The 27,541-nt window shown below is 39.2% G+C and overlaps 1 protein-coding gene and 4 non-coding genes across 6 annotated transcripts; 1 reads left to right on the top strand and 4 right to left on the bottom strand.

Annotated features, from left to right (window-relative positions):
• wdr93 (WD repeat domain 93) lies at positions 1-27,249 on the top strand. 2 transcript variants are annotated; one of them, XM_012959549.3, is made up of 17 exons: positions 1-374; positions 735-807; positions 3,444-3,726; positions 6,466-6,667; positions 10,904-10,968; positions 11,207-11,285; positions 15,693-15,829; positions 16,961-17,030; positions 18,934-19,117; positions 20,585-20,652; positions 21,478-21,564; positions 22,654-22,788; positions 22,873-23,086; positions 24,029-24,089; positions 24,404-24,560; positions 26,067-26,247; positions 26,691-27,249. In XM_012959549.3, the coding sequence occupies exons 3-17, from the start codon at positions 3,463-3,465 to the stop codon at positions 26,791-26,793; spliced, it is 2,007 nt and encodes a 668-aa protein (XP_012815003.1). In that variant the 5' UTR covers positions 1-374; positions 735-807; positions 3,444-3,462; the 3' UTR covers positions 26,794-27,249. The 2 variants fall into 2 exon arrangements, with proteins under 2 accessions (XP_012815003.1, XP_012815002.1); XM_012959548.3 differs by lacking the exon at positions 735-807.
• On the bottom strand, positions 11,831-11,902 carry trnad-guc. The gene has a single exon. It is a non-coding gene; the product is annotated as a tRNA-Asp (tRNA).
• Positions 12,255-12,326, bottom strand: trnad-guc. The gene has a single exon. It is a non-coding gene; the product is annotated as a tRNA-Asp (tRNA).
• trnad-guc lies at positions 12,697-12,768 on the bottom strand. Its single transcript has one exon. It is a non-coding gene; the product is annotated as a tRNA-Asp (tRNA).
• Positions 13,082-13,153, bottom strand: trnad-guc. The gene has a single exon. It is a non-coding gene; the product is annotated as a tRNA-Asp (tRNA).
• Positions 27,250-27,541: the final 292 nt, after the last annotated feature.

The raw sequence follows: 27,541 nt of genomic DNA, 5'->3' as shown, positions 1-27,541 counted from the left end.
GGTACAAGGTAAGCGATTTAAGTCACTTGGGGGTGCCTAACATTCTCCTTTAAGTTAAGGAACACTTTCTTACAGGTGCCTGTGTCAGATATTCAGGAAGTGCTGGGGTAGTCATGGTAACACTCTGTAAACTCTAAGATCAGATTTCACAGAGACATGCTAGAAGGAAGGGGGAGGTTGTTATGGAGACTCTACACTGAACAGCTTCCAAAGGAAGCACAGGGAACTCTGAGATGAGCCTCTAAAAAAGCTGAAAAGCATTAGGTGCTTCTGGGTGTCAGCAGTGCCACAGGTTTGAGAGAGGGAAAACACCGGGTGTCCTGCTCCTGAGAGACTTTGCAAGAACTGCTTTCTTGCACAAATCCCTGCTACATGTGAGTGCAATATGTTTGTATTTTAATCTTTGCTAAGTAAGAAGGGTTTTACACTATGGGCAGTTTGCCTGTGGTTTAATCTTGTAATACAGAGGATCACCAGTGTTTTTAACCCTATGACAAAAGAAGATCAGCCTCTTTATTATATAAGAGATGTATTTTATCGGTCTGTAACTAAGCATTTTTACCAGTTATGGCTTGGTAGCAGTCTCTGGTAACACTGGGGAATAATAATTGTGTTTACCATCAGAATCAGAAAAGGGGAACTACACCTTAATTTGAACTTGTCACCACAGTGTGACACCTAGTAAAGCTAAAAAGTATTACATTACATTGGTTCTTTTTTTTTTCCTGGCCTAGGTCACTGGTCCAAGTGTGGATTTTGTGCTAAAGAGGACTAAATGTGTCACACCTACTGTAATAGCACTTAATGGTAATCATCTGTGGATTTTGGGAAATGCCAGAGGGGTTGTTGTAAGATGCCACAGACAGTCACTATTTGTTGGGCCTGTAGTGGGCTGTTTGGGCCTCTGTGTACTCAAAATTCCAGGGCCTATTTTGATTCCTAGTCCAGGCCTGCAAAACACCCAGGCCCTGACTTGCAATCTCTAGATTGTGGCAAATGAGTACTGCAGTGATCCCCAACCAGTGGTTCGTGAGCAACATGTTGCTCTCCAACCCCTTGGATGTTGCTCCCTGTGGTCTCAAATCAGGTGCTTGTTTTTGAATTCCTGCCTTGGAGCCAAGTTTTGGTTGCATAAAACCCAGTTGTACTGCCAAATAGAGTATCATTTAGGCTGCCAGTCCACATAGGAACTATCAAATAGCTAATCACAGCCCTTATTTGGCACCCTCATTAACATTTTCCATGCTTGTGTTGCTCACCACCTCTTTTTACATTTGAGTATAGCTCACAGGTGAAAAAGGTTGGGGATCCCTGGAGTACTGTAAGATGCCATAAGTTGTCCCTATTTATTGGGCTCCTGTGTACCTGAAATGCTAGAGCCTATTTTTAGGCTTTTAGTTGTAATCAATAAAAAGAGCTCACTCTGATTCACACAGATGTGGATACCAAAATTGTTGTACTTTATTTCCAATTACAAAATCTGTCACAAAACAAAACTTGCCATAAATGTATCTGTTACAAAGAGTCCAGTTCTGTTTTATAGCCCAGTTTGTTCCTTTTATGAAATTATACATCTTTCCTGGATTGTCTGGATTATTCTGGTTCCCAAGCATAGTACAGACGGGGTGGGGAATTTGTTTTATATATATATATATATAGTAGTTACATAGTTACATAGGGTTGAAAAAAGACCTGTGTCCATCAAGTTCAACCCATCCAAGTAAACCCAGCACACCTACCAATCTATACACTCACATACATAAACTATAAATACAACCACTAGTACTAACTGTAGATATTAGTATCACAATAGCCTTGGATATTCTGATTGATCAAGAACTCATCCAGGCCCCTCTTAAAGGCATTAACAGAATCTGCCATTACCACATCACTAGGAAGTGCATTCCATAACCTCACTGCCCTCACCGTGAAAAACCACCTACGCTGCTTCAAATGGAAACTCCTTTCCTCTAATCTAAAGGGGTGACCTCTGGTGCGTTGATTGTTTTTATGGGAAAAAAGAACATCCCCCAACTGCCTATAATCCCCTCTAATGTACTTGTACAGAGTAATCATGTCCCCTCGCAAGCGCCTCTTTTCCAGAGAAAACAACCTCAACCTCGACAGTCTCACCTCATAGTTTAAATCTTCCATCCCCTTAACCAGTTTAGTTGCACGTCTCTGCACTCTCTCCAGCTCATTAATATCCTTCTTAAGGACTGGAGCCCAAAACTGCACTGCATACTCAAGGTGAGGCCTTACCAGGGACCTATAAAGGGGCAAAATTATGTTCTCATCCCTTGAGGCAATGCCCTTTTTTATACAAGACAGCACTTTATTTGCTTTAGTAGCCACAGAATGACACTGCCTGGCATTAGACAACTTGTTATCAACAAAAACCCCTAGATCCTTCTCCATTAAGGATACCCCCAACACACTACCATTCAGTAGATAGTTTGCGTTTATATTATTTCTACCAAAGTGCATAACTTTGCACTTATCAACATTGAACCTCATTTTCCAGTTTGCTGCCCAGTTATCTAATTTTGTCAAATCGCTCTGCAAAGCGGCAGCATCCTGCATGGAACTTATAGTTTTGCACAATTTAGTGTCATCAGCAAAAATAGAAACAGTACTGTCTATGCCCACCTCCAGGTCATTAATAAACAAGTTAAAAAGCAAAGGACCAAGGACTGACCCCTGCGGTACTCCACTAACCACACTGGTCCAATTAGAAAATGTTCCATTTACAACCACTCTTTGTACTCTATCCTTCAGCCAGTTCTCTATCCAATTACAAATATTATGTTCTAGGCCAATATTCCTTAATTTGATCATTAACCTTCTGTGAGGTACTGTATCAAACGCTTTAGCAAAGTCCAAGTAGATGACATCAACTGCCATTCCAGCATCAAGGTTCCTACTCACCTCCTCATAAAAGGCAACTAAATTAGTCTGGCAAGATCTGTTACGCATAAAACCATGCTGGCACAAACTAATAGTATTGTGAACTGCAATGTATTCAAGTACCCTATCCCTTATTACCCCTTCCAAAAGTTTTCCTACTACTGATGTCAGACTAACAGGCCTATAGTTTTCAGGCTGAGAACGGGATCCCTTTTTAAATAACGGCACCACATTAGCAATCCGCCAGTCTCTCGGCACCATGCCAGACCTCAATGAATCCTGAAAAATTAAGTGAAGAGGTTTGGCAATCACAGCGCTCAGCTCATTTAATACCCTGGGATGAATCCCATCCGGCCCTGGACCTTTGTTTACCTTTACATGTTCAAGTCTCTTTTGAATTTCCTCCCGAGTGACCCATGCGTCAGTAGCTAAATTACTAGAACTATATATATATATCTGTATATCTATATCTATATAATATATATAGTGTGTGTGTAATTGATTATAATTATTATAATCCTTACCTTTGTCAACAGTTTTACTTTAACAAGCACAATGCCAGTTTACATTAGGAAAGGACCTTTGGAAATCCCCCCAGGCTCGGAGCGGGACTGGGCTTTAGACCATGATGAAGACTCTTTTATTACGGATCCAGATCAAGCTCTGGATATGCTACCACAACCATTCAGGATGATTGACAAAGTGGTGAACCATCTGATTTATCAAGCCTTGGAAATAATCAACATTAATGAACACAGGCGAGAGGCAGACAAACTGAGGAAAAAAATTGAAGTTCACCCACCAGTAGCTGAAATCCAGGTTATTAATTTCACACTCATATGTATAAAGATTAACATGCAAAACAAAACTGCATGTAGCTAAGGTAAAATTTTTTTTGGGGGGGGGCTGTCATGCACTATGCTTACATAAGTCACGCCAGTGAGTCCCTCTGAACTTTACATGGGTCATTAAAGAGAAAAATCATGTTAAAGTGATGCTAAGGCAAAATTTGCGTATTCCTGTAAAACTGGCATTTAACTGCCTCTCATAACATACAATAAGTATGAAGCTCTTTGGGAAAATCTGACCTAGTAATCCATAATAGTCAATAAGTTATGAAGTGTGATCAGGGTCCTGCAGGTAAGCTAACGAGAATAAATCTTTGGTTACTAAGGGTTACTGCACTGGGGCTGTTTTGCCTTATGTAAAAAAATGAGCCCCATTTTTGCCTTATTAAAAGTGGTAATTAACCTATAATAAGTTCATAAAAAGAGTTCCATTGATTAGTGTTCTAATAAGTCAATCAGTTCATTGGGGCGTCAGTGTCACTGTCATTGCTTGATACGGAAGTGCATAAGTTTATATATAAGTTACGTAAGTTTTTGTGAAACTAACAAACATTTTTGCATAAGTTATATAAATTGCATAAGCCCAATTGATGTTGCTGTGGGGCCCAATAACTAGTCATTCCCCTTATGGAAATTTCATGTAGAAGACGCTCATATTATTCAGTAAATATAATTATTCAGTCCTCCCTGTGTGTAATTTTGTATTTTGAAAGACTGTACAGTGCTGCATACCCTTGTGGCACTTTATAAATAAAGTCATACATACATACATACATACTGAAGTGTTAATCTCTAGTAAATTTCAACACTATTCTACTAAAGAGATATGTAAATGAGGATAAAATCCTCCAAGTAACGTGCAAATGAAGTGTACAAATATACAATACACAAATTAGGAGACACCTGAGCAGGTGTTCCCTCCTAGACTTCAATTACATGCACAGTTACTTAATTAGATTATTAGGTCAATATTGGTTAACAAAGAGTGTTGATAAAATCAGAATTAAAATTTAAACTTTATTTAATTTAGACAAAACCCCAAAAAATAATGCTCATGGAAAAAAGAAAATCCCAAAATAGCAGGGGGTGAAAAGCGATCCAAATGTTAATCACAGAGCATCAATTGCTCACCACTGACTTACTGAGGCTGACACAAAACAAAACGAAACAACGTTGCAAGTTTCTCCGACATATAAAATGTATCTCATTCCCCCTATTCAGACTCCAACTGAGCAGTAACAGGGAAAATGCCTCGGAGAACTTGCAACAAATGTAACAACTCTTAACTCATGTAGAAAGACACCAGACACCATATCGTGTGCTGCTGCTATTAATAAAGTAAAACGGGGCTAGAGTGCTTCTAATTCAGCTCTCCACTTACAAAGTGTACTCAGCATTCTCCTCCTTAGATCAAGTATGTTTCCACACCCCCACTACGTGTTTTAATCGCCCCACCATAAATTATAGCATTAGGTCTTGTGGTGATACCCCAGCCTCCCTTATCAATATTGCATTCCACCCCTGCACCTAAAACTGCACATCATTCGTGCACCCATACCATCCCACCCCCTTACAAAAAGAGCCCCTACATCAACAGCCCGACCTCCCCCCTGATCAATATGCCCCAATATGCACAATATGAACAGCTGATAAAACTCTATAATAAGCAGTTCATATAAATAGTTAAAATGAAAAACTAATGTGCTAATAAGCCAGTCAGTTCATGGAGGTAGTAGAATTTACCTTAGGTTTTTTAGTTCAGTAGAGTTTATCTCTGCAAAGCTTCAATGCATTGTCTTTTGCTTAATATGCAAGTTACTTAAAGGAATACTGTCATGGGAAAACACATTTTTTTCTAAACACATTTGTTAATAGAGCTTCTCCAGCAGAATCCCCCCTCCCAGCAGCCGATCAGCAGAACAATGGGAAGGGTGCAAGATAGCAGCTCCCAGTAGATATCAGAATAGCACTCAATAGTAAGAGATCCAAGTCCTGCTTGGGACTCCTTTAGTTACATGGGAGTAGGAGAAACAATAGGTTATCGGAAAGCAGTTCTAATGTTTAGTGCAGGCTGTTTCTGAAAGCTCAGACTCAGGCACAATGCACTGAGATGGCTGCCTACACACCTATATTACAACAACAAAAAAAAAATACATTTGTTGGTTCAAGAATAACAATTTAAATGGTAGATTGAATTATTTGCTATGTAAATAAAAAGTATACCATAAAAATTTTGACAGTATCCCTTTAAGTTTCTAGGCAAGTTACATAGTTTTCGAGGCAGGTTTTGCGTAACTTATGTAAGTTTTGGCGTAACTTACGCAATTTGTGTAACTTTCTCAACATGACTGGAAGAAGATTTCATGGTAGTGATGGGCTGAGCAATTTGGTAGGCATGGATTCGCAACAAACTTCTGTGTTTCAGCATTTTGTTGTCCGCATGAAAAAAAAATTGCCTTTTTTTTATTCAAATGTTTCGCCTTTTCACAAATCTTTGAATTTGTCGGCAAAGCAAAATGGGACAGATTCGCTCATCGCTATTCACAGGGCCAGGCACAACTCTACCCCTTCCTCCCCCCCCCCTCAATGGCAGCCCAGATTATATTCACTGGGGTGCCTACCACATTAAAAATTCCTTTCCTTGTCCTTTAACAGGTAAAGTTAGCTGTATAACTGTTCTCATTGTTTTCTGTTGTCTTGTCTTTAATAGGTTTCCAAGCGAGTAAATTGCCTAGCTGCAGTGGAATCAGGAACATATTTATTTGTTGGACATTCTGATGGGCTAGCTGTTTACAACTTTCCTGACTGTAGCTGGATTTGCAGTTGGGAAACAGCTAAAATAGAAATTTGTAGCCTCAGCATTTGCCATGTAAAAAACGAGCTATATCTGCTTGCTGCAGTGGATGATATGGGTAATGGTTTTTCTAACTGCATTATTTTTTAAATATTTATAGATCATACAATAAGTTTAGTTAAAGTGATACTGACACTAAAAAACTACTCTTCAAAATATTAATGTACATTAAAAGTTACTTATAGGTCATGTTGACCAATTTTCTGTAATTGTTATGTGAAGTTCCTAAACATGTCTATTTTGCCAACCGGACTGTCCCTTCTCAGCCTGTCAGAGCTTCTAATGTTAATAGACTACTGCTGCACAAATATGGCAGCCCCCTTATAGCGGAACATGGGGGATCAGATAGGTATTAAAGCATTGAGTAAATACTTTCAAGACAAAATTATAAATACCATGCAAAGACAATGTTATGATGTTAAAAAAAGATTTATTTTCTGGTGTCAGTATCTCTTTAAGAATATTAAAGCCATGAAGAGAGAGAGAGGGAGATCTGTTTCAGATTAAATTATATTCACTAAAAGGTTAAAGTAGTCTTAGGCTAATGCCACATTGGATGGGCTGTGGGTTCTAGGCCTTGGCCTACGCTTGTTGTGCCTGCACCCAGAGCAACAGAGCTGGTCTTGGTGTAATCGCATTTAAGTGGATTTCGGCACATACCTGCTCGAGTAAACAGTCACTAAATAATAGTCACTATAATAAAGTCAGAATTCGTGGTTCCTTTCATGACCTCCCAAAAAAATATTGGCTGTCCAAAATGTGTAGAAGTGGCACTGCAAAACTATTCTGCTATAACTATAATAACATTTCTGATTTTGATAATTCATTACGTACTTGGATTGCCACTTCTTACTTGTTTGACTGCCCCTGATTGTTAGCTCTTTGGTTGCTCTATTGGTTGCCAGTTGTATTTTTGTATTTAAGTTAAAATGAAAATGTAAAACTTGTCAATAATTCCTTGTTAAATGTAATACTACAACGTCACAAAGATGACTGCTTAAAGGACATGTAAACCCCCCCCCCACCCTCAAAAGATGTAATTAATGAACAGTAGCCCATTTGCCCTTCCCTCAAGGATTTTACTTTGGCCTTTGGTTACTTACTATGCTCAGTTCTTCTTAACTCAGGTTACTAAACACACCCTCCGTTCTAGCAGCCAATGAAGAGATGGTATTGCTGGTTTCCATAAAAACATGTTTATGTGTCAGAGGCAAAATAGTTGCCTGGTAAAAGATGCTATTTGCTAAAGAAAAAAGTGATGGTGCTGTACATATATGCATAGTTACATAGGGTTGAAAAAAGACCAGTGTCCATCAAGTTCAACCCATCCAAGTAAACCCAGCACACACAACCCACACCTACCAATCTATACACTCACATACATAAACTATAAATACAACCGCTAGTACTAACTGTAGATATTAGTATCACAATAGCCTTGGATATTCTGATTGATCAAGAACTCATCCAGGCCCCTCTTAAAGGCATTAACAGAATCTGCCATTACCACATCACTAGGAAGTGCATTCCATAACCTCACTGCCCTCACCGTGAAAAACCACCTACGCTGCTTCAAATGGAAGCTCCTTTCCTCTAATCTAAAGGGGTGACCTCTGGTGCGTTGATTGTTTTTATGGGAAAAAAGAACATCCCCCAACTGCCTATAATCCCCTCTAATGTACTTGTACAGAGTAATCATGTCCCCTCGCAAGCGCCTCTTTTCCAGAGAAAACAACCCCAACCTCGACAGTCTAACCTCATAGCTTAAATCTTCCATCCCCTTAACCAGTTTAGTTGCACGTCTTTGCACTTTCTCCAGCTCATTAATATCCTTCTTAAGGACTGGAGCCCAAAACTGCACTGCATACTCAAGGTGAGGCCTTACCAGGGACCTATAAAGGGGCAAAATTATGTTCTCATCCCTTGAGTCAATGCCCTTTTTTATACAAGACAGCACTTTATTTGCTTTAGTAGCCACAGAATGACACTGCCTGGCATTAGACAACTTGTTATCAACAAAAACCCCTAGATCCTTCTCCATTAAGGATACCCCCAACACACTACCATTCAGTAGATAGTTTGCGTTTATATTATTTCTACCAAAGTGCATAACTTTGCACTTATCAACATTGAACCTCATTTTCCAGTTTGCTGCCCAGTTATCTAATTTTGTCAAATCGCTCTGCAAAGCAGCAGCATCCTGCATGGAACTTATAGTTTTGCACAATTTAGTGTCATCAGCAAAAATAGAAACAGTACTGTCTATGCTAGTTAAAAAGCAAAGGCCCAAGGACTGACCCCTGCGGTACTCCACTAACCACACTGGTCCAATTAGAAAATGTTCCATTTACAACCACTCTTTGTACTCTATCCTTCAGCCAGTTCTCTATCCAATTACAAATATTATGTTCTAGGCCAGTGCTGTCCAACTTCTGCGGTGCCGAGTGCCGGAATTTCTCTCGCATACATGGTGGAGGGCCGCTAATGTAAGCCAGTGTTGGCCACTCCCCCATTTTAAACCACACCCATTTTATCAAAATGGTCGCTGCAGGGATATCAACCATCATTCATATGTTAAAGAATTATATTAAGACACACCCTTAAATCCATATGCCTCCTCCTCCCCTATGGATGGCACAGCAACCCCCAGCATATAATTACACACCTTAGGGACCATTTAATGGCTATTTCCAACTGCTAACAAACTCCCAGAACAAACCCCTGCCAGGTTCACCTCCCACAGGCAGCATAGGGTAGGCAGAGTATGGCATACACAAGCAGCACTCTGCCTGTCCTATGCTGCCTGTGGGTGCCATACCCTCCCTGCCCTATGCTGCCAGTGTGTGCCATACTCTGCCTGATCTACCTGTGTGTTCCATGCATACAATGTCTGAGGTGTGAACAGGGGAACAATGTGGGTGATTACAGCCTGAGCCTGAGGTGTGAACTCTGCAGGGGGTGAACAATGCAGAGATTAAAAGGTGTGAACAACACAGGGGATTACATTTTTAAACAATACAGAGGGTTTACAGCCTGAATCTGAGGTGTTAACCATGCAGGGGGCCAGTTAATCTCAGTACTGATACCATTTAAATCTTACACAAAGTTAAGCCATCAAAGCAGCCAGACAGGTGGGGGGCCACACAGAGGGGGGTCGAGGGCCGCATGCGGCCCGCGGGCCGCCAGTTGGACAGCACTGTTCTAGGCCAATATTCCTTAATTTGATCATTAACCTTCTGTGAGGTACTGTATCAAACGCTTTAGCAAAGTCCAAGTAGATGACATCAACTGCCATTCCAGCATCAAGGTTCCTGCTCACCTCCTCATAAAAGGCGACTAAATTAGTCTGGCAAGATCTGTTACGCATAAAACCATGCTGGCACAAACTAATAGTATTGTGAACTGCAATGTATTCAAGTACCCTATCCCTTATTACCCCTTCCAAAAGTTTTCCTACTACTGATGTCAGACTAACAGGCAGTATGAATGATGCAGTTTGGGTGGGGGAGAAGTGCCCAACCTTTTTTATATGGTAGGAAAATGTAGGGTTTATATGACTTTAGCCTGCCCACTGATCTCAACCTCTTCACCATTTGTCAACATGAAGACTCACTTATTCAGCACTTTTATGTGCATTTGCAATTACTGGCTTCGATTTTGTGCATATAATTGTGGTCTAGGTGCAACTTTTAGAATTCATGCTGACAGAATTGTGGGAAAGTTACATCATGCAAGTAGAATTATATTGTATATTTTTAGGCAGATGACTGTGCTACTGGGAAACTGTGCCAGACTGAGCAGTATCTTCAGCCATACTAAAGCTGGCCATACACGCACCGACACTATCGTACAAAACCTCGTTTTGTACGATATTCGGTGCGTGTATGGCATGTCGGCAAGTCGACCGATATCGCAGGAAGCTGCTGATATCGGACGACTCGCCGATCGGCCAGGTTAGAAAATTTTGATCGGGCGTCATAGAAGGCGCCTGACCAAAATCTGCCGCCAGGGCTGAATCGGCAGAAGGAGGTAGAAATCCTATTGTTTTTACCTCCTTATCTGCTGTTTCAGCCCTGACGGTGTGTGGCGGATCTGACATCGTCAGATTGCCACATGTATGGCCAGCTTAACTATAGTTATTCTTTGAGACAATAACGTTATTGAGGTTTCTTTGTCCTTAAATGTTCTTCTGAAACATTTAACCACTACAGCATACAATGTCTTTGTACTATAGCAAAAATAATACATTCGTTTGTAGCTAGTTATTTAAAACTTTTTTGTATTTCTTCTTCAGGAATTGGTCGTTTCTTATACTTCTCAGAGGACAGGCTGAATGTTTTGAAAGTCATCAATGAACCTGTAAGAACTTTGTTTATATTTACTGTAAATTTGCATACCAACTAATTAGTATTCTTTCCTGAGAGTTTTTTTACTGGTAGATTAGACGATAGAAAGTGTCCTTCCTATTAGGTTAGATTGGCAGCTAGCCTGCTTTTGGGGGTGGGGGGTAAGGATTGCTTCCCTCTGGCTCAAAACAGTAAAGGTTTTGGAAAGTTTGAACTTTATGGGCTTTTTGTGTTTCTGTCTTTGTTCTCAGGAGGATGTTAGTAAGAGGACTATATGTGTAACATTTAAGATCTCCGCTGGAGGAGATTATGCAGGGATTCTTCTTGAAGGCAAGTTTATTTAAACTCACTGTTTATAAAATGTGTATATAGTTTGCGCACGTTGCCAAGTTTTCAGTTGAGCCATTTTAGAACAATTTGATTAAACACTCTGTTTTGGTAGGGTGCTTTATCTTTCTGTTCATATATGTTACATTAAAATACATTGAGCTTTGAAGTTTCTATGTTTGGAATTTATTGATTCTTCACATCTTTGTAAAGGCATTGGCAAATATTTGTCTTTACCTAGTTATACATATTTTGGCTCCCTAGCCAGTAGATTATTGACCCATGGATAGTCTTACACCCCAAGCTCAATTTATTATTTATATTGAAGCCAATCAATCCACACTCCGTTTAATTAAACCTTTTAGCCTTCTGAAGCATAATCCTTGAGAATGATCTATAGGGGGGCCAATTTGCCATATGCAGTTGGTGTACAATGCAGTGAGAATATAATAGGTTTATTTTTCTAAGCCTAATTCATTGGTTTAATGTCTATATGTACACATACAATTTGCTTGCACAGTAATACATTCTTTAGGAAAAATAATCGCCTCCCCGTCGGGGAATCGAACCCCGGTCTCCCGCGTGACAGGCGGGGATACTTACCACTATACTAACGAGGACTGGCTACATGCCTTAAAGGAGCTGGTGCAGAATCTGCCCCATACCAGGACAGATTAACTGCCAGATTGGTCCGTAGGACCCAAATTGGCACCTGAAATCTGCCAATGTATGTAAAGGTTACCTCACATGATAGGGTGCTTTATGAAACGGAATAGAGAATTTTTGTCCCCATGTTTTAAGGAGCCGATGTGGTCCCAGATCCAACGGGAAAATCAAACCTGCCCCATACATGGACATATAAGCTGACAAATCAGCATCTGAAATCTGCCAGTGTATGGAAGTTTAACAACTTAAAGGTTACTTATGATTACAACAGAAAATTGTATAAAATGCTTCTTAATAAAAGATTGCCTCCCCGTCGGGGAATCGAACCCCGGTCTCCCGCGTGACAGGCGGGGATACTTACCACTATACTAACGAGGAATAGCTATGTGCCTTAAAGGAGCCGCTGCAGGGAAATAAAATCTGCCCCATACCCATTAACTGCCAGATTGGTCCGTAGGACCCAAATTGGCACCTGAAATCTGCCAGTGTATGGAAGTTTAACAACTTAAAGGTTACCTCACAGTATGATAGGGTGCTTTATGAAAGGGAAGAGAGAATTTTTTCCCCCTCGCTTTAAGGAACCGGTGTGGTCCCCAATCCAACGGGAAAATCAAATTATATGTCACATGGACATATAAGCTGCCAAATCGGCACCTGAAATCTGCCAGTGTATGGAAGTTTAACAACTTAAAGGTAACTTATGATTACAACATAAAATTGTATAAAATGCTTCTTAATAAAAGCGAGCCTCCCCGTCGGGGAATCGAACCCCGGTCTCCCGCGTGACAGGCGGGGATACTTACCACTATACTAACGAGGACTAGCTTGTTTTAGATTTTCAAACATGTACACAAAAATAGTTTTAGAAATCTTAGCTGGCTAACACGGTACTACAGCTTTTGTTTTGTGAAATCTTAGCTTGCAAGCAAAACACGGAACTACTACTTGGTTAATCATTTCCTACATTGCTCTCTGGTGGAGAGAAATATTAGGCACAGCTTTAAAGAGTTATAGTTATTTCTAAATATATATGCGTATGTATATTTTTATTTATTTGGTGCTACTTATGTATGTAGAGCTATAGGTGTAGGTCCTTTAATATCAGTGTATAATTTTTTTATTAAAATTGATGCCTCCCCGTCGGGGAATCGAACCCCGGTCTCCCGCGTGACAGGCGGGGATACTTACCACTATACTAACGAGGATTGGCATATATGGAAATGTTGATATTAAGAACTATAAATTTACTTAGACAATAGAAATGCATACTTTATTAAGCTGTATGTAATAATAATATTAATAGTAAAGTGCATAATATAAAATTTAACTAGCACTAGTTGCGCCGCACCCCCTATCCCCAGTCCCTGGAAAAATTGTCTTGCTTGAAACCGGTCCGTGGTGCAAAAAAGGTTGGGAACTATGCCATAGAAGGCGCCTGAGCAAAATCTGTCTTCGGGGCTGAATCAGCAGAAGGAGGTAGAAATCCTATTGTTTCTACCTCCTTATCTGCCGTTTCAGCCCTGAACGGTAAGTGGCGCATTGTACAATCTAAAATCGCCACGTGTGTGGCCACCTTAAGTCTATAAGGTTAGCACCAATATGGGGACTTTAAACTGTAGACAGTGCATTTTAGGTTATACGATTTGGGGTGAGTGCTTATTTGATGCCCTGAGTAGGCCTGAAAATATACTTGGGTGACAGCTGCTGTGTGACCTAAGTGGGCTTTCTGAATACTGGAATACGTTCAAAAAGTATTGCAGTGAACATGGCAAAAATGGAGGCTGAAGCTACTTAAACCAGTACCAACGGTATACAATCCCCCTTGCTTTATCCCCTAGTGTGGCATATTATACAGAGCTTCAATCTCCCCTTTTGCCATGATCAAAAGACATGTAAACCCAACACACAAAAATGTAATCAGTGAACAGCCTCTTTGAAATCTTTAAATACCTGCCTCTCTTGTTGTCCAGAGGTCACTAGTAAGGCTGCAGCATCCCCTTAATCACTTAGATTTCCTTCTCGTCCTGTAACCCAGGGCTTCCCAACCTTTTCAGCAGCACGGCCCGGTAGGAGGCAAATTTTTTTTCCCACGGACCGAGGGGGGCGGGGCGCGCCGCGTAATACATGCGACGCGCTGGGGAGGGGGGGTGCGCTGCGGCCCACTGCCCTGCTGTCCACGGCCCGGGGGTTGGGGACCCCTGCTGTAACCCACTCAGCCCCCTCCCTCAGGAATTTGCTTTGGCTGTTGGCTACTGGGCATACTCAGTTTTTCTCAGCTGAGATTACTTAACACACCCTCCATTCTAGGAGCTAAAGAACAGATGGCATTACTGGTTCCCATAGAAACTCAACTGTAGCTGAGTTCCCATTTTTTTCTCCTAACCTCCTCTCCTGAGCTTAGCTTAACCATTACAGTGCTCAAACAAAGCAGAACTTTTTATTGAAGACAGTTCTGCCTGTGTGAGCCTGTATTCTTGATGAAATTATGCTAAATGCATGTATGCTGTTTGCAGATTTAAATGTAACTGATGATGTGTCAGAGGAAAAATGGCTGCCGGGTGAAAGCTGCTATTTGTTCTAGGAAAAGGTGATGTGCTGGCAAACAAGGGGATATATGCAGTACAAATTATGCCATTTGCTTTGGAAAGATGTGGCCAACTGATGTACATTGTAGAGAAATGTAGAGTTTACATGTCCTTTAACTCAAGGAATTACAAAAATACACTGTTTACTGAACTCATGTAAACTTAAACCCTGTTTTAGGTCCAGTATTTGGAGAGCCCATAGATCACAAAGCAGCTGTAGTTCTAGTATATTTTCAGACCTACTCATGTTGAAAACAGTGGTGTACTGACCCTTTCACAGCAGGCAACAGAGATTATATAAATGTCTAATCAAAGTGTTTTATGTAATTTTTGCACCTTAAATATTTATTGATATTTTGCAAAGTTCCTCATTTTGGGCTGTCAGACTGATCTTAAAATTCTTATCAGTAACAAAACAACCATTTGGTCACAGTGTTTGCTCATTTATTGATTTTGATATATTTAGATTATCAAAATTTGTAAATTGATATTGCTTAGTCTGACAGATTGCCAGTATGGTTGGCTGATTTGAGGTGAGAACAGATGGTTTTTCCTTCTTTCTCTATATTTCTGTGTAAATAGAATGCAGGTACTGTATAGGACCTTTTATCCAGAATGCTTGAGACTTCGGGTTTTCCAGGTAAGGGGTCTTTCCATGATTTGGATCTCAATACTTTAAGTCTACTAGAAAACCATTAAAATATGAACTAAAACAAATAATATTTTTTTTAACTCCAATAAGGATTCAATATATCTTAGCTGGGATCAAGTACAAGGTACTGTTTTATTATTACATAGAAAAAGGACATTATTTTAAAAGATTGAATTACTCATTATAATAGTATCTATGGGAGATGACCTTCCCGTAATTAAGATCTTTCTGGATAACAGGTTTCTGGATAATGGATCCTATTACTGTACTTCTTTTGTTATTTTGTGCATAGTTTTGTGCATTTTTATTTGGGTTTATAAAAGACCTGAAACTTACTTTGGTTAGTGTGTTTTTGTTTATTGGGTTTCAATGTAACCTCTGCAGCCATACCCAGTTCATTTAGCATATTTGTTTCTTCTCCTGTTGCAAAAGAAAACAGTTCACATTTATGTACAAATGCTTTTAGCCCAGTTTAAGTAACTAAATGAGACATATTACCCAACACAGGCAGCGAGGAATGTTGGCTAGAAGTGTATCGATTGCCTAAGGATTCCTGGCTAAAAGAGGTGGAACAAGCTCAGACAGTATTGTTATCAAATATCCCCTTGCCAACAGCACAGACTGCACCCAGTGAAACCTCACAAGTATGGTTTAAAAAGACAATGTTGTATCTATTGTGTTATCTTTCATGAACACTTACAAATTATTGTTTTTTTATGTTTAAACTGATAAGGCTGCAAGCCATAGATAAAATATATGTTTCTCGCTATTCAATTTAGAGAAATTAGAGAATTATAGAAATTATATCTCCCTGCAACAAGATCTGTTTATTAAAATTAATTCACTATAAAGTTCCGAAGATGAGAGGATAAGTGGGACCCTATCTACTATATAGCTTTGGATGTCAGATGTGCAAAGCAATACATGAAAAACATGCAGTAGTAGCACTGTAGGTTGCCTAGGACCTATGATTACCTCTCAATGGTTAGCTTTTAGCCTTAAAAGTTATCTACCGAACTAAGGACCCTATATCATATCTTCAGTTAAACAGAGTATTAATAAATAATATTCTTTTTTCTTTTGTTAACAACAGCCACAGCAGGACTACTGTGCTTATTAAGGTGGCTATACACTGTAAGATCTGCTCATTTGGTGAGGTCGCTAAGCAAGCGGATCTTTTTCCGATACACCCACCTATGGATGGGTGATATCGGGATAATCCGAACGTTCGGCCCTAGGGCCAAATGTTCGAATTAGAACTGCGGGCATATGCACTGTTGGTTCAGGGAATGCATCAACAAGCTGATGGGGTCCCCGACCTGATGTAAAAATCAAACTTGCCTGATCAAGATCTGCCCGATTTCAGGCCCGTCGTTGGTGCCCATACACGGGCACATAAGCTGCCGAATCGGTCTAATATTGACAGCTGAAATCAGCCTGTGAATGGCCACCTTTAGATATTGTGCTCTTGGATAATACTGGACATATTTAAAATATGCGTCAACAAGCTCCCACCTTCCCAGTCCCCTGTGAAGCTCCTGTTTCCCTTCACTGTATTGCAGGCAATGGGGGTGTGGCGGGGTGGTTGGGGGCTTTGTTTATTGTAAAAAAGAAACTGTGGGTGAGGCATGTGTGATGTGAGCCATGATCAAGAGAGGGTAACACAATCAGCAGGGGTGGTAGGTTGTTTTTCTGGTCTAGGGGGTGTCGCTTTTTCAAATTATTAGCACTGTCGTGTAATTACATTCTTTTTATTTGTATGCTTTGCATTATAGACTGAAGCTGAAATAAAACTTGCGCCACCAGTACTTCTAATGAAGATTAAACCTTCAAATCCAGTAACAGGTAGGTACACAGAATGAGGCTTAAGAGCAGTACACATAGAACTACCATCTGTCCAGTCTAGATCAAAACTCTTTGCCCAGCATCAGACTAGCCTGGTGGGGCACTGGGAAAAATGTCAGCGGACCCAGGCCGCTGGTAACTGCCGCCTCCAACACTTCTCCAACACTGTTTGCTTCCGGTAATTACCATACAAAAATCTAGTGACACCCAAAGGGGTAGGCAAGGGAGTCCCCCCAGTTTCTGCTCTGTATGCTACTTCTGTGTAACCCTCTGGTTGCAAGTCAGTATCACTGTGGCTGTTTGCTTAGTTATTGCAGCAGAGAGACGACCGTTGCAGGCATATTTAAAATGAAATGCGCTTGTGGGAAACTTACTTTGTAAATAGAACAGTGGATGCGTGTGGTCTCTGGCCAAGTTGTATTACACCATTGTGCCTTTAATTCTGTTTGCAGATTATCTCTGAGAAGAGAAACAAGTGGCTATACAGAGTGCACCTTTTGGAGGATTTATAATTTATTTTAGTGGACTAGTGGATCCACATTTTTTGGTTCTGCTTAGGAATTATCTCTATAGCGTGGTGTTTTATCTTATTGTAGGGAATCTTCAGGAACAGGGTAAATCTGTACATCCCAAGTCTGACCTGCACCTACAACCCTAACCCACAAAGGTCATCCAAAATTTAACCCAAACCCAGCCGACTCATGGCTTATTCAGCACCCTAACCAGCAAAGGTCATCCAGCACAGGGTAAATCTGTACATCCTAAGTCTGACCTGCACCTGCAACACTAACCCGCAAAGGTCATCCAAAATTTAACCCAAATCCATCCGACTCATGGCTTATCCATGGCTACTGAGCACCTGTGCCCCAAATAACAAGAGTGGAAACAAGCCATGCCTACATGTTACCATATGGATTAAACCAAATTCTTAGCAGTCTGCTCATACACTGTAGTTCATCAGTAGAACAGACTGCCCAGTACCCTGCAGGGCACTTGCTTCAAATCCAAGCAAGATGTAACACCCATTAACATGTAGTAGTAATATGTTGTGATGCCCAAAAGTCATCACCGTCAGCCCCTTGACATCATACTTCCGCCTATAAAGTTATTCTCTTCTGCCCCTGACATCACTTCCTGGAACAAGAGAAAAGGAAAGGTAGCAACCCTCAGATCTAGAACGTTATTCCAAAACGAAAATGGACTAATTTACATGTAACATCTGCCTGCAGTCTGACACATGTTCCACACTGGGGGCGTTATAAGAACTACTATAATTTCAGCATACAAGGATACTTTCTGTAAGTCCCAGAAGTCAGGTGCAGAGGAGAAGGAGATATACTTATTGACGCCAACAGCTTTTCATGCCAGTACAGACACTTAAAGAATAAAGAATAATTCTGTTGTTCAGCAGTCTCTCCATCAGGATCAGGAAATAAATGTTTAACCTTACGTAATAAAAAAAAGCAATGTGTTTCCTGAGTATCACATAAATACACATGACACTGCACAGAGCATTACGCTCATTACTATTGCACTTTATGCAGTGTTGAGGTTTGTCATGATGCATTAGTAATATAAAGTAATATCAAACAAACAGGAATCATTCACAGGAGATTTGCATTACCAGCCAACTCTAATTACATTGGATCTTTATTTAGAGTTCTGTGCAATATCCAAACCAGCAAAGATAAACATCTTTTTATGTAAGAGCATTGCACATTTTGGATTAACTTTCCTTTAAATATAGTTAAAAATGTGTGCAAACAAATATTTTAGACCTTTTTTATTATTGCTTACAAACATTCTATATTCCTGGTTGTTCTTGCAAATATTGTAATTTTGGGATTTTGGGCATAACCTGGGTTGAAAGATACTGTTTCAATTGAGTTTATCATTTATCTAGGTAGTACATTCAGATGTTCCCAGGAAGCATTGCAGAAGTATGAGCATAACACTGTGTTTGGTATCGGACAGAACCATATCATCAGTGCTAATCAGTGGGAGGAGCAAGAGGCAATTTTTACAAGCCGTTTTCAGAAATACCTCAGTTTTGAAAATGCTAATGCATCCAAAAGTGAAACAGCAAGGTGAGGAAATTTGGCAGTGCCAAAGAATACATTTATTCTCATATAATTCCACCAGTTGTATGTAGTGTTGTGCTGAGCTTACTTAGGTACAGTGAGTTTTATCTGTCAAAAGTTGAATCTGTTATTTACTATATGTTTTGATCCAGCATAAAACTAGAGATCTATTGACACTCCATAATGGAAAAATCAATACAATCAATAAGTTTAATATAGATCACACAGCTTGTTGTTTGGGAATACTGCAGTTGCAATTGCTGGGGACATAATGCAGCAGAAAAAAATCAAACAGCAGCTCAGATTCCCTGGTAAAAAAAATATATATATATTTTATTAACTTTGCATTAAAATCAAACAAAGCATCAAGGCCAAAGCCTCAAATATGGATTTTCTTTTTACTGGGGAATCTGAGCTGCTGTTCACTTTTCTTTTTCTGCTACTGTGTCTAATGCACAACTTTTTTCCTATGAAGTACATGGTGGTGAGCTAGGAGTGGCTGCTATTTTCAAATGTTAGGGAGATAACACTCAAAACATTCAAATTACAGTACAATTAATATTTTTTAAAAAGCCTCTAAATATGCAAAGCAAGGTAAGTTATTATAGTTATCTGTGGCCTGTCTTTCCAGATGGTGGTAGATTATTATCCATTATTCTATGATATAGCTCCGTCTTGTTCAGCAGTACTTTACTGAGATTATACATCATTCACTGTCCCACTGGAGTTTATAATCCAAAGTTCTTATCACATTTACACAACTGTCAATTTTTATCAGGAGCAAATTAAACTTCATGTGTAATTTTGAATTGTGGAAGAAAACCTATGAAGACATGCAGACAACAAAACTCCTTGCATTTAGTGAGCTAACTTGGAAATCAAACCTGGACCCCCGATCCTGCAAGGCATCAATGCTATCCACTGTATCACCATGAAAGAAGTGTACTTTAAAGACTTTTCCAGTGCTTTTCACATTGTTGAGGGGTGCCCACTGGAATATAAAGTTTTATATTTTGAAAAATCAATATCCTTATAAGTAGGCTTGGCAATAACAAATAGGCTTGGCAATAGTAAACATAATAGAGTCTGGAAAGTCTGTGAGAAAAATAACTGACTAAATGGCCTCAGTACACAGGAGGGATACTCACACAGTTATGACTGTAGCATGATGTTTTCCACATGATAGATGCTTTTAGTCGAATAAGCAGGACAAAAGTTAATTTGCATACATTTTAGCCGAATACGTTGCTGCTGACTTGCCTTCAGTAAGTAATTGTTTCAAGGAAAACTTTAGCAGAATTATTGTGCAATATGCCATTATCATTTAAGTACATAAGAAATCAACCCCTTAGTCCACCTGCATAGAAGTTCTTCTAGCATATGTTTGTTTCCTATTTAATCAAAAAGCTTTAAAATATGCTAAAGGTTTCCCACTTTAACTTTTTTTTCTAAGAACTTTGGTCTGTATCCTAGGCATGCTGAGTTTCATTTCATCCAGCCGGACAGCTTATTACAAGCAGACACAGAAAGAAATCATACAGGTAGGAAGGCAGTATGACTTTTATAAAATAAACTAGGGCATTTATTATTTACGATATAAAATACACTGTTTGTTTAGTTGATGTACTTCATAGCTCGTACACCACAAGTTTTATATGTGTATTTTTGAATTATAAATAATGTAATTTGTGTGTACTTTCTTTCAGTTATCACTCAAAAACTCACATTTCAAAATATGTTTATTTTCTCTTCTCTGTTGAAATAAGATATAGATCTACTGTATTGAATACTATATGTAAAAATAATTTCTAGAGGTCTTTTACTAAGGCCTAGACAGTTCAATTCTTATACTGAATCTATAGAAAAGAATTATAGTTTTGTCCACTAGATGGAACTTTTGTCAAAGGCTTTATGTAATCAAAGACTAAGTGCACATAATTCCATCTGAGCTTGTGTTCTGTCTCAGTTTGCAAAGCTTTTATTTGAACCTAAAAAGAATATGTAATCTGCATGTTATTCTAAACATGTATTTATGCATTGCCAGCGACGTTAAATAAGTGCTGAACACAGACAACACTGGATTTATCAGGGTGGTCTAAGAATTCAGTGTGAAATAGAGGTGGGTCTTCTTATGCCACCAAGTCTCTCCATATGAATAGATCTTCATACATATGCTAAATGCAAAACCCAAGTTGAAATATCCATTAGGAGATTCAGTATTAGTGCCAAACCCAACTATTAAACCCTGCAGCACTTCCTGACAGTGATTGCAGAGTGGTAGTTCAACAAAAACTGAAAACCCACAGGTTTAGCATCTCTTTTAGGTCACTGAATAAGTGTGTTTTTCCTCTGTTTAATTTTTTTAGTTATCCCAAAAGCAATAAGTGTCCACTGGGAAGGAAGTCACAATCTACTGATGTATCTGCTGGTTCGACCTCCAAAGGATAAACCAGGTATAGCACCAGACAGTGTTGTTACAGGGAATCCAATTACTGGCTTTAAACATTACATATGTATAGAAGTATATGCAATATCTTTTATTTACATACTTTATTAAAGTCGAGTTAGGTACGTTCACCAGGCCCGGGCCTAGGGCGGCAACAATTTAAGGGCGGCATGCCACCCCACCACACCAAAATTCTGAAATTTGCTGCCTTACAGAGCAATGGGGACCTCTCCCCACTGCTCTGTATGTGAGTATAAACAGATGCGCATGCGCCCTGCGAATGGCGGGGGGTTGTTGCAAATGTGCATAATGCGCATGCGCAGGGGGTGGCCTTGAGGCGCCTGGATTACAAATCCGACGCTGGCGTTCATTAGTGATGAGCTCATTTTTTTGCCAGGCATGGATTAGCATGCGAATGTCCAAATTTCGCACATTTTTTCGCGAAACTGCGGAAAAACGTTGCCATGATAAAACCCATTGCCACCCATGACAGCTAACTAGTTTAAAAATGTGCAGTCCAAACATGTTTTATATCTTGTGACATATAAGATTTTATGTCAAGTGGAAGTGGAAAGTTTTTATAGCTACCCAATCACAAGCAATGCAATGAAGATTATATATCTGCTATTAGGCATATGACCACTATGCAAAGTACACATACAGAGGCAATATAATACAAAAGTAAGGTAAAAGATAAATAGTGTTTAACTACTTACTAGTTAGGTGTACTATAGTTAATGGTTTGATAGGGCATCATATGCACCTAAGACAATGGAATGAAGAAAATGGATGAAATTATTATGTTTTATAGAAAACCAAAAAATGACACAAAACTAGAGATGAGATTTTTAATACACTTAGGGCTCACTGAAACTCGGGTCTTGCATGTTTTATGTTTGCATAAATGTAGTACCCTAACAACATATCAGGGCAGACAGTTATTAGAAAGACTCTGTATACACGATTCTATTCAATTAAATATTATATTCATATGCCTTTCCATTAGAAAATAATCTACATTTGTTATATATTTTGCATGTTGTCCTTCCATAGAATGTAATCAGTTAAATAAATGTGTTTTTGTTATGTTGCTTAGACGCTGACCCAAAGCCTGATACAGTGTGGCCCTGTGCAGCTCCTATCATTTGTTCAGCTGTCAGTTCTTGCTTTTCATACATAGCTGTGGGCTTGGCAGATGGAACCCTTACTATTTGGGACATAAAGTATTCCGGTGAGTTTTCCTCTTGATTTATTAAATATTGAGTTGATTATGCCATGTATCAAATTGTTTTTATTTTTTTTCTGTTTTTTTAAGGGTTCCCTTTGTCTGTAGTTGCCCTTCCAGAGGAAAGGTCAGTTGGTGGCCTTCAATTTTTAGATTACCCTGCAGTAAATATAGATCCTTTGTTTCCCGATGGCATTCCTGCTGCACCCCGAGTTAAACTTTTAGTGTGGTGCACTGATAACTCATTGTACCTTGCTACAGCATCTGGAGGCAAAGAAAATAGCCTTGCCATTCTACGGGAAAGGTGAGTACCCTGAGTGAAGAAAAGCACGTAGTCAGTATATAGCATATTCATTTTTATGGAGCTAAGGATAGTGGTAGAAAAATGTCTTATTGTAAAAAGAATACAAAATATGCTCTAAGGAAAAAGTGTTAAGTGATAAAAAAAATAAAAATGGCAAAAATAAATAGATGGATCAAAATAGCTATTTTTATCTAAAGGGTCTTACTTATTAATGATAGTACTTTAGGTTTAGGCAATACAAAGTTGGAAAAAGTAGGTAAGATCTTTATCTTGCTTGGGTTTTTTTGTTTACTTTTTTAAAAAAAAGTTTGGCAGGTTTTAGGCAGCTAGCTTATTATTGATTGATATTTATTTATTTATTTAACCCAACTGTGGTAAAAAAAAATGGAAAAAAGCAATCAACGCATGCAAAAAATATGAGTGAGATTACTATCTTTTATATGGTTTCAAAATAGGCCCTGGAATTTCAATTTACATTACATTACATTAACATTTATTTATAAAGCGCCAACATTCCGCAGCGCTGTATTATGCATAGGCCCAAGCAACCCCACCAGCCTTCTAAATAGTGACTGTCTATGGCATCTTACAGCAGCCCTTCTGGCATTTGCCTGAATCCACAGATTGCCAGTTCAGGCCTGGGACAGATTGCTATCCAAATGTTCCTTTAACTTAGTAAGTAATTGGGTAAATTAATGTAAAGCGACCCAAGCATCAGCAATGCTCAGGTCTGAATTTGTGGTGAGCAGAAATTTAGGGGAGGCATGCCGTCCAGCTGCACTGGAATTTTGCTCGCCTATGAAGCAATGGGGACCGAACGTGCCAAAACTTTAGCGCATCCTTTCCCCACTTGCATTAAGGGTTCAGATATTTGAAATATTTGTATTTGTATTTATCTCAACTGAAAAAAGATCTTTCTTCCCTTTTCATTTGTTCTCTTAGCTTAAGCAATTCTGATGAACACATCAGTGCAGTTGCACCTGTTTCCTGCCTTCCTAATGGTGTAAGTTTTGCTTCAACAAATCTTTTTACATAATAGTGCCCCCTACTGGGGGAATAAATATGTTAGATATTGCTGTACCATCTTTACATCTTTAGTTCAAGCTCAAACAAACTATGGAGGGTTATAGCTTTTCTCCACCTGTATGAAAAACTGTCAAAAGCCCTGTGTACCGCTACCATTAGACTGATTTATTTGGAAAAATGTTATAAAATGCAGTGCTACTCTTTATAGAATACATTATAGAAAATGAAAAGTAATACTTGTAGTCTGGGTATGATTTATACTTTCAAAAAAATTCCATTTCTTTTTTGTAGGTTCTTTTATTTTTCCGTAATGGTCTAGTGGAGCTCATGAATATCTCAACACAAGAGGCAGTTTGTCAGTTTGGGCTTCCACTTTCCTATCAGCTGGCATTTCCCTGGCAACCAGTGTATGCTCTTAATCCAAAGGAATACTGTCTCTTTCTTAAAGGTATGTAACTTGGAAACAGACTTTAAGGCTGATGGCACATGAGGCAGATGAGGCATAGGGTGGATATTTTCAGCAAACGGAAAAGCGCTTGCTGAAAATACCGCCCTACGCCTGCTACATGTGCCTGCACCCGAATGAATGAGATACACTTGGGTGCAGGCACATGTAGCTGAAATACGCATAAAAACGCAAGAGAATCTTCTTGTCACACAGTTGTATAGCAGCTATGTTTGACTTTAGGCTGATGGCAGATATTTTCAGCAAGCGAAAAAAAGCGCTTGCTGAAACAACTGCCCTACGCCTCCTACATGTGCCTGCACCCGAATGAATGAGATACGCTCGGGTGCAGGCACATGTAGCTGAAATACGCATGAAAACGTGAGAGAATCTGCCATCAGCTTAAAGTCAAACATAGCTGCTATACAACTGTGTGACAAGAAAAGATATTAACCATTTAATGCAGGGGTGGGTAACCTGCAGCCCACCAAATGTGATTGTACTGTCATAGCCCTTAGCAGGGCCACCATTACGAATCATGGGGCCCGTATTGTTTTTTTTAGCAGGGCTCTCCCTGCCCCTGGTTATTAGTCCACTGAATGCCTTGGCCCTGGACCCTGCCAAATAAGTAGAATGTGGCCCCAATTAAGAATGCCCACTAAATTCTACAAATAGCCAAGCCAAAACATGTTTTTGTTAAAATAATGGGCTCTTTTTAGTCCACACTGAAATGTAACTGCCAGTGGCTGACATACCAGGACTGGCTCTAAACCCCTAACCATGGAGACACCTTGAGGAAAAAGGATCCACTGTATTTTAGATCGTGAGGGGGTTTGCAGGTTTTACCTTTAAGGGCCTGCATAGGATTTTGTTGGTGCCTTTAGAGTGTTCTAAGGATGGAAGTTTTGTTTTGTTTTTTTTTGGTAACTGCAGTACCATTTATTTAAGCTCTGTCAGCTCAGGCAGGGGCCCTAAAGGCAGGGCTCTCTCTGTATAGCTCATATTCTGTGTAACTTAGAAATAAGCTCTTTTGTTCTTGAGTGGCAATAAACACGGGTTAAAATCATTCATTGCTCTTCACACACCTGTAACATTAACTATTTTTATATACAAATATAGACTGTTTATATTAATTTAAAAAAGAAAGAAACAAACAAATAGAAATTGCAAGTTTTAAAAGGACAAGGAAAGTCTAATATATTGCACACATTGCATGTGTAACCAGACTTGTTTCCCATTTACTATATTGTGTATGTGCATATTCCTGGGTAGCATCTTTGTTAGAGCCATGTAGTTAGAAAGATTGCTTGGCTGATGCATTTTTTCCAAAGAGGAACACTCGCCTGGGGAAAAAAAGTAAGTGATTTAACTCATGGGGGGGGGGAGTATCTTATTTGCCTCATCCTCCAGCGAAGTAACCTTTCCTTGTCCTTTACAGTATTTTTATTCCTTAGAATTGTTTTATGCATCACTGTGTTCATTTACTTATTTGGGATCTTCACATGACAGGGCAAGAGATAGTAACTGCAAGTGACATTATGGCTGACAGAAATGAAGCTTGTTCACTCTTCGCTTTCAGTCTGAATTGTGTCCCCCTAGTGGACACTTTCATTAATACACACCATTCTGGTTCACCTGCCAAGCACATTATTCAGTGGGATCAGAAGTGCCAGCTGCTGTTTCAGAGAAGGTAAAATATATTTAAAGTTATTTGGTCAATGGCTCTGTGTCTCCCCTTGTGCATTTCTGGGAGGGAGTATGACATGGTTTACCTGTCACACAAATAAGGTATGGGGAAGGACCACAAGGGGGGTGGGTTGATGACTTATAAAGGGGGCATGATATAATAGAGCCAAATCTGGCATAGATCAGGAGAAGATTTGTTGGGTAGGGCAGGGAGAAACAGAGGTGGAATGGAATTGGGGGCAGGTGGGGATTTTATGGATTAGGGGTGTAACTAATATAGAGCACTTTAACTGGCTTTAATGAAAATATTTAAACTTTAAAAAACAAAATCATTTTTGACATTCTGGATAATAGATTAAATACATATACGTACTTATGTGTATATATACATTTTACTTAATGAAGACTTGATTATGTTACCATCCTTCGTGTTTTTATTGTCTACAGATTGCAAACATATCCAGAAAGAAGCAAACATATTTCAGAGACTTGGGATTTCCTAAGGAAACAAGCCTCTTCTTTAACCCAGCAGGATAAACACTTTAGATGACAGTGCAAAAATAATCATATATTAACTGACAATGCTTTGTCTACACATCTTGTGTTATAACAAGACAACTGAATATGAAGTCATACCTATAATTCTGTAAATTGATATTTTTCTGCTTATATTTCTGTTTATTTTATTCAGTTTATTTCCTGTTATATTTCTGTTTGTTTATTTCTAGCAAGAAAAGTGCAATAAGTTCTGTGTAAGTGTGTGATGAATTGACATATTAATCTGCTATGATAATTCAGTTCCTGACAATCAGGAAAGTGTCCAACTGTGAAAAATATTTGAACTGATGGGAATCTATTTTTGAATTGTTGTAGTTTTCTAGCACAAATACAAAGATTAGATTTTTGATTATTGTGTGTTCATACTTTTCCTACACTGTAATTGTCAGCATCAGTAACAGTGTGTGTATGTTTGTGTATATATATATAAATACAATTACAGTATATTTGACCTCTTTAAATTATTTTTTTGTGACAGAGTATTAATATGATTTCATATAGTTTGAGTGCATTAAATGGCATCATCGACAGCAAGTAACAGTAAACTATACAATAATCACATCGCGGTTTTAAGACACTAAAGGAATGACCCTCTGACATGTTCGGTGCCTCCTTATTTGTCCAAGCCACCTTGCCACAAAGTCAGTGGCATTTGAGCTTAAAGCTCTGCTCAGCACCTGCATATTCACGGTTGGTACCTTACAGTGGCCAGACAGGAATTGGTCGTCTCTTGGGGAGGA

This window comes from Xenopus tropicalis, chromosome 3, assembly GCF_000004195.4.
Source record: "Xenopus tropicalis strain Nigerian chromosome 3, UCB_Xtro_10.0, whole genome shotgun sequence".
Classification (NCBI taxonomy): Eukaryota; Metazoa; Chordata; class Amphibia; order Anura; family Pipidae; genus Xenopus; species Xenopus tropicalis.
The sequence above is the reverse complement of the archived record's forward strand: the minus strand, read 5'-3'. Positions and strand labels throughout refer to the sequence as shown.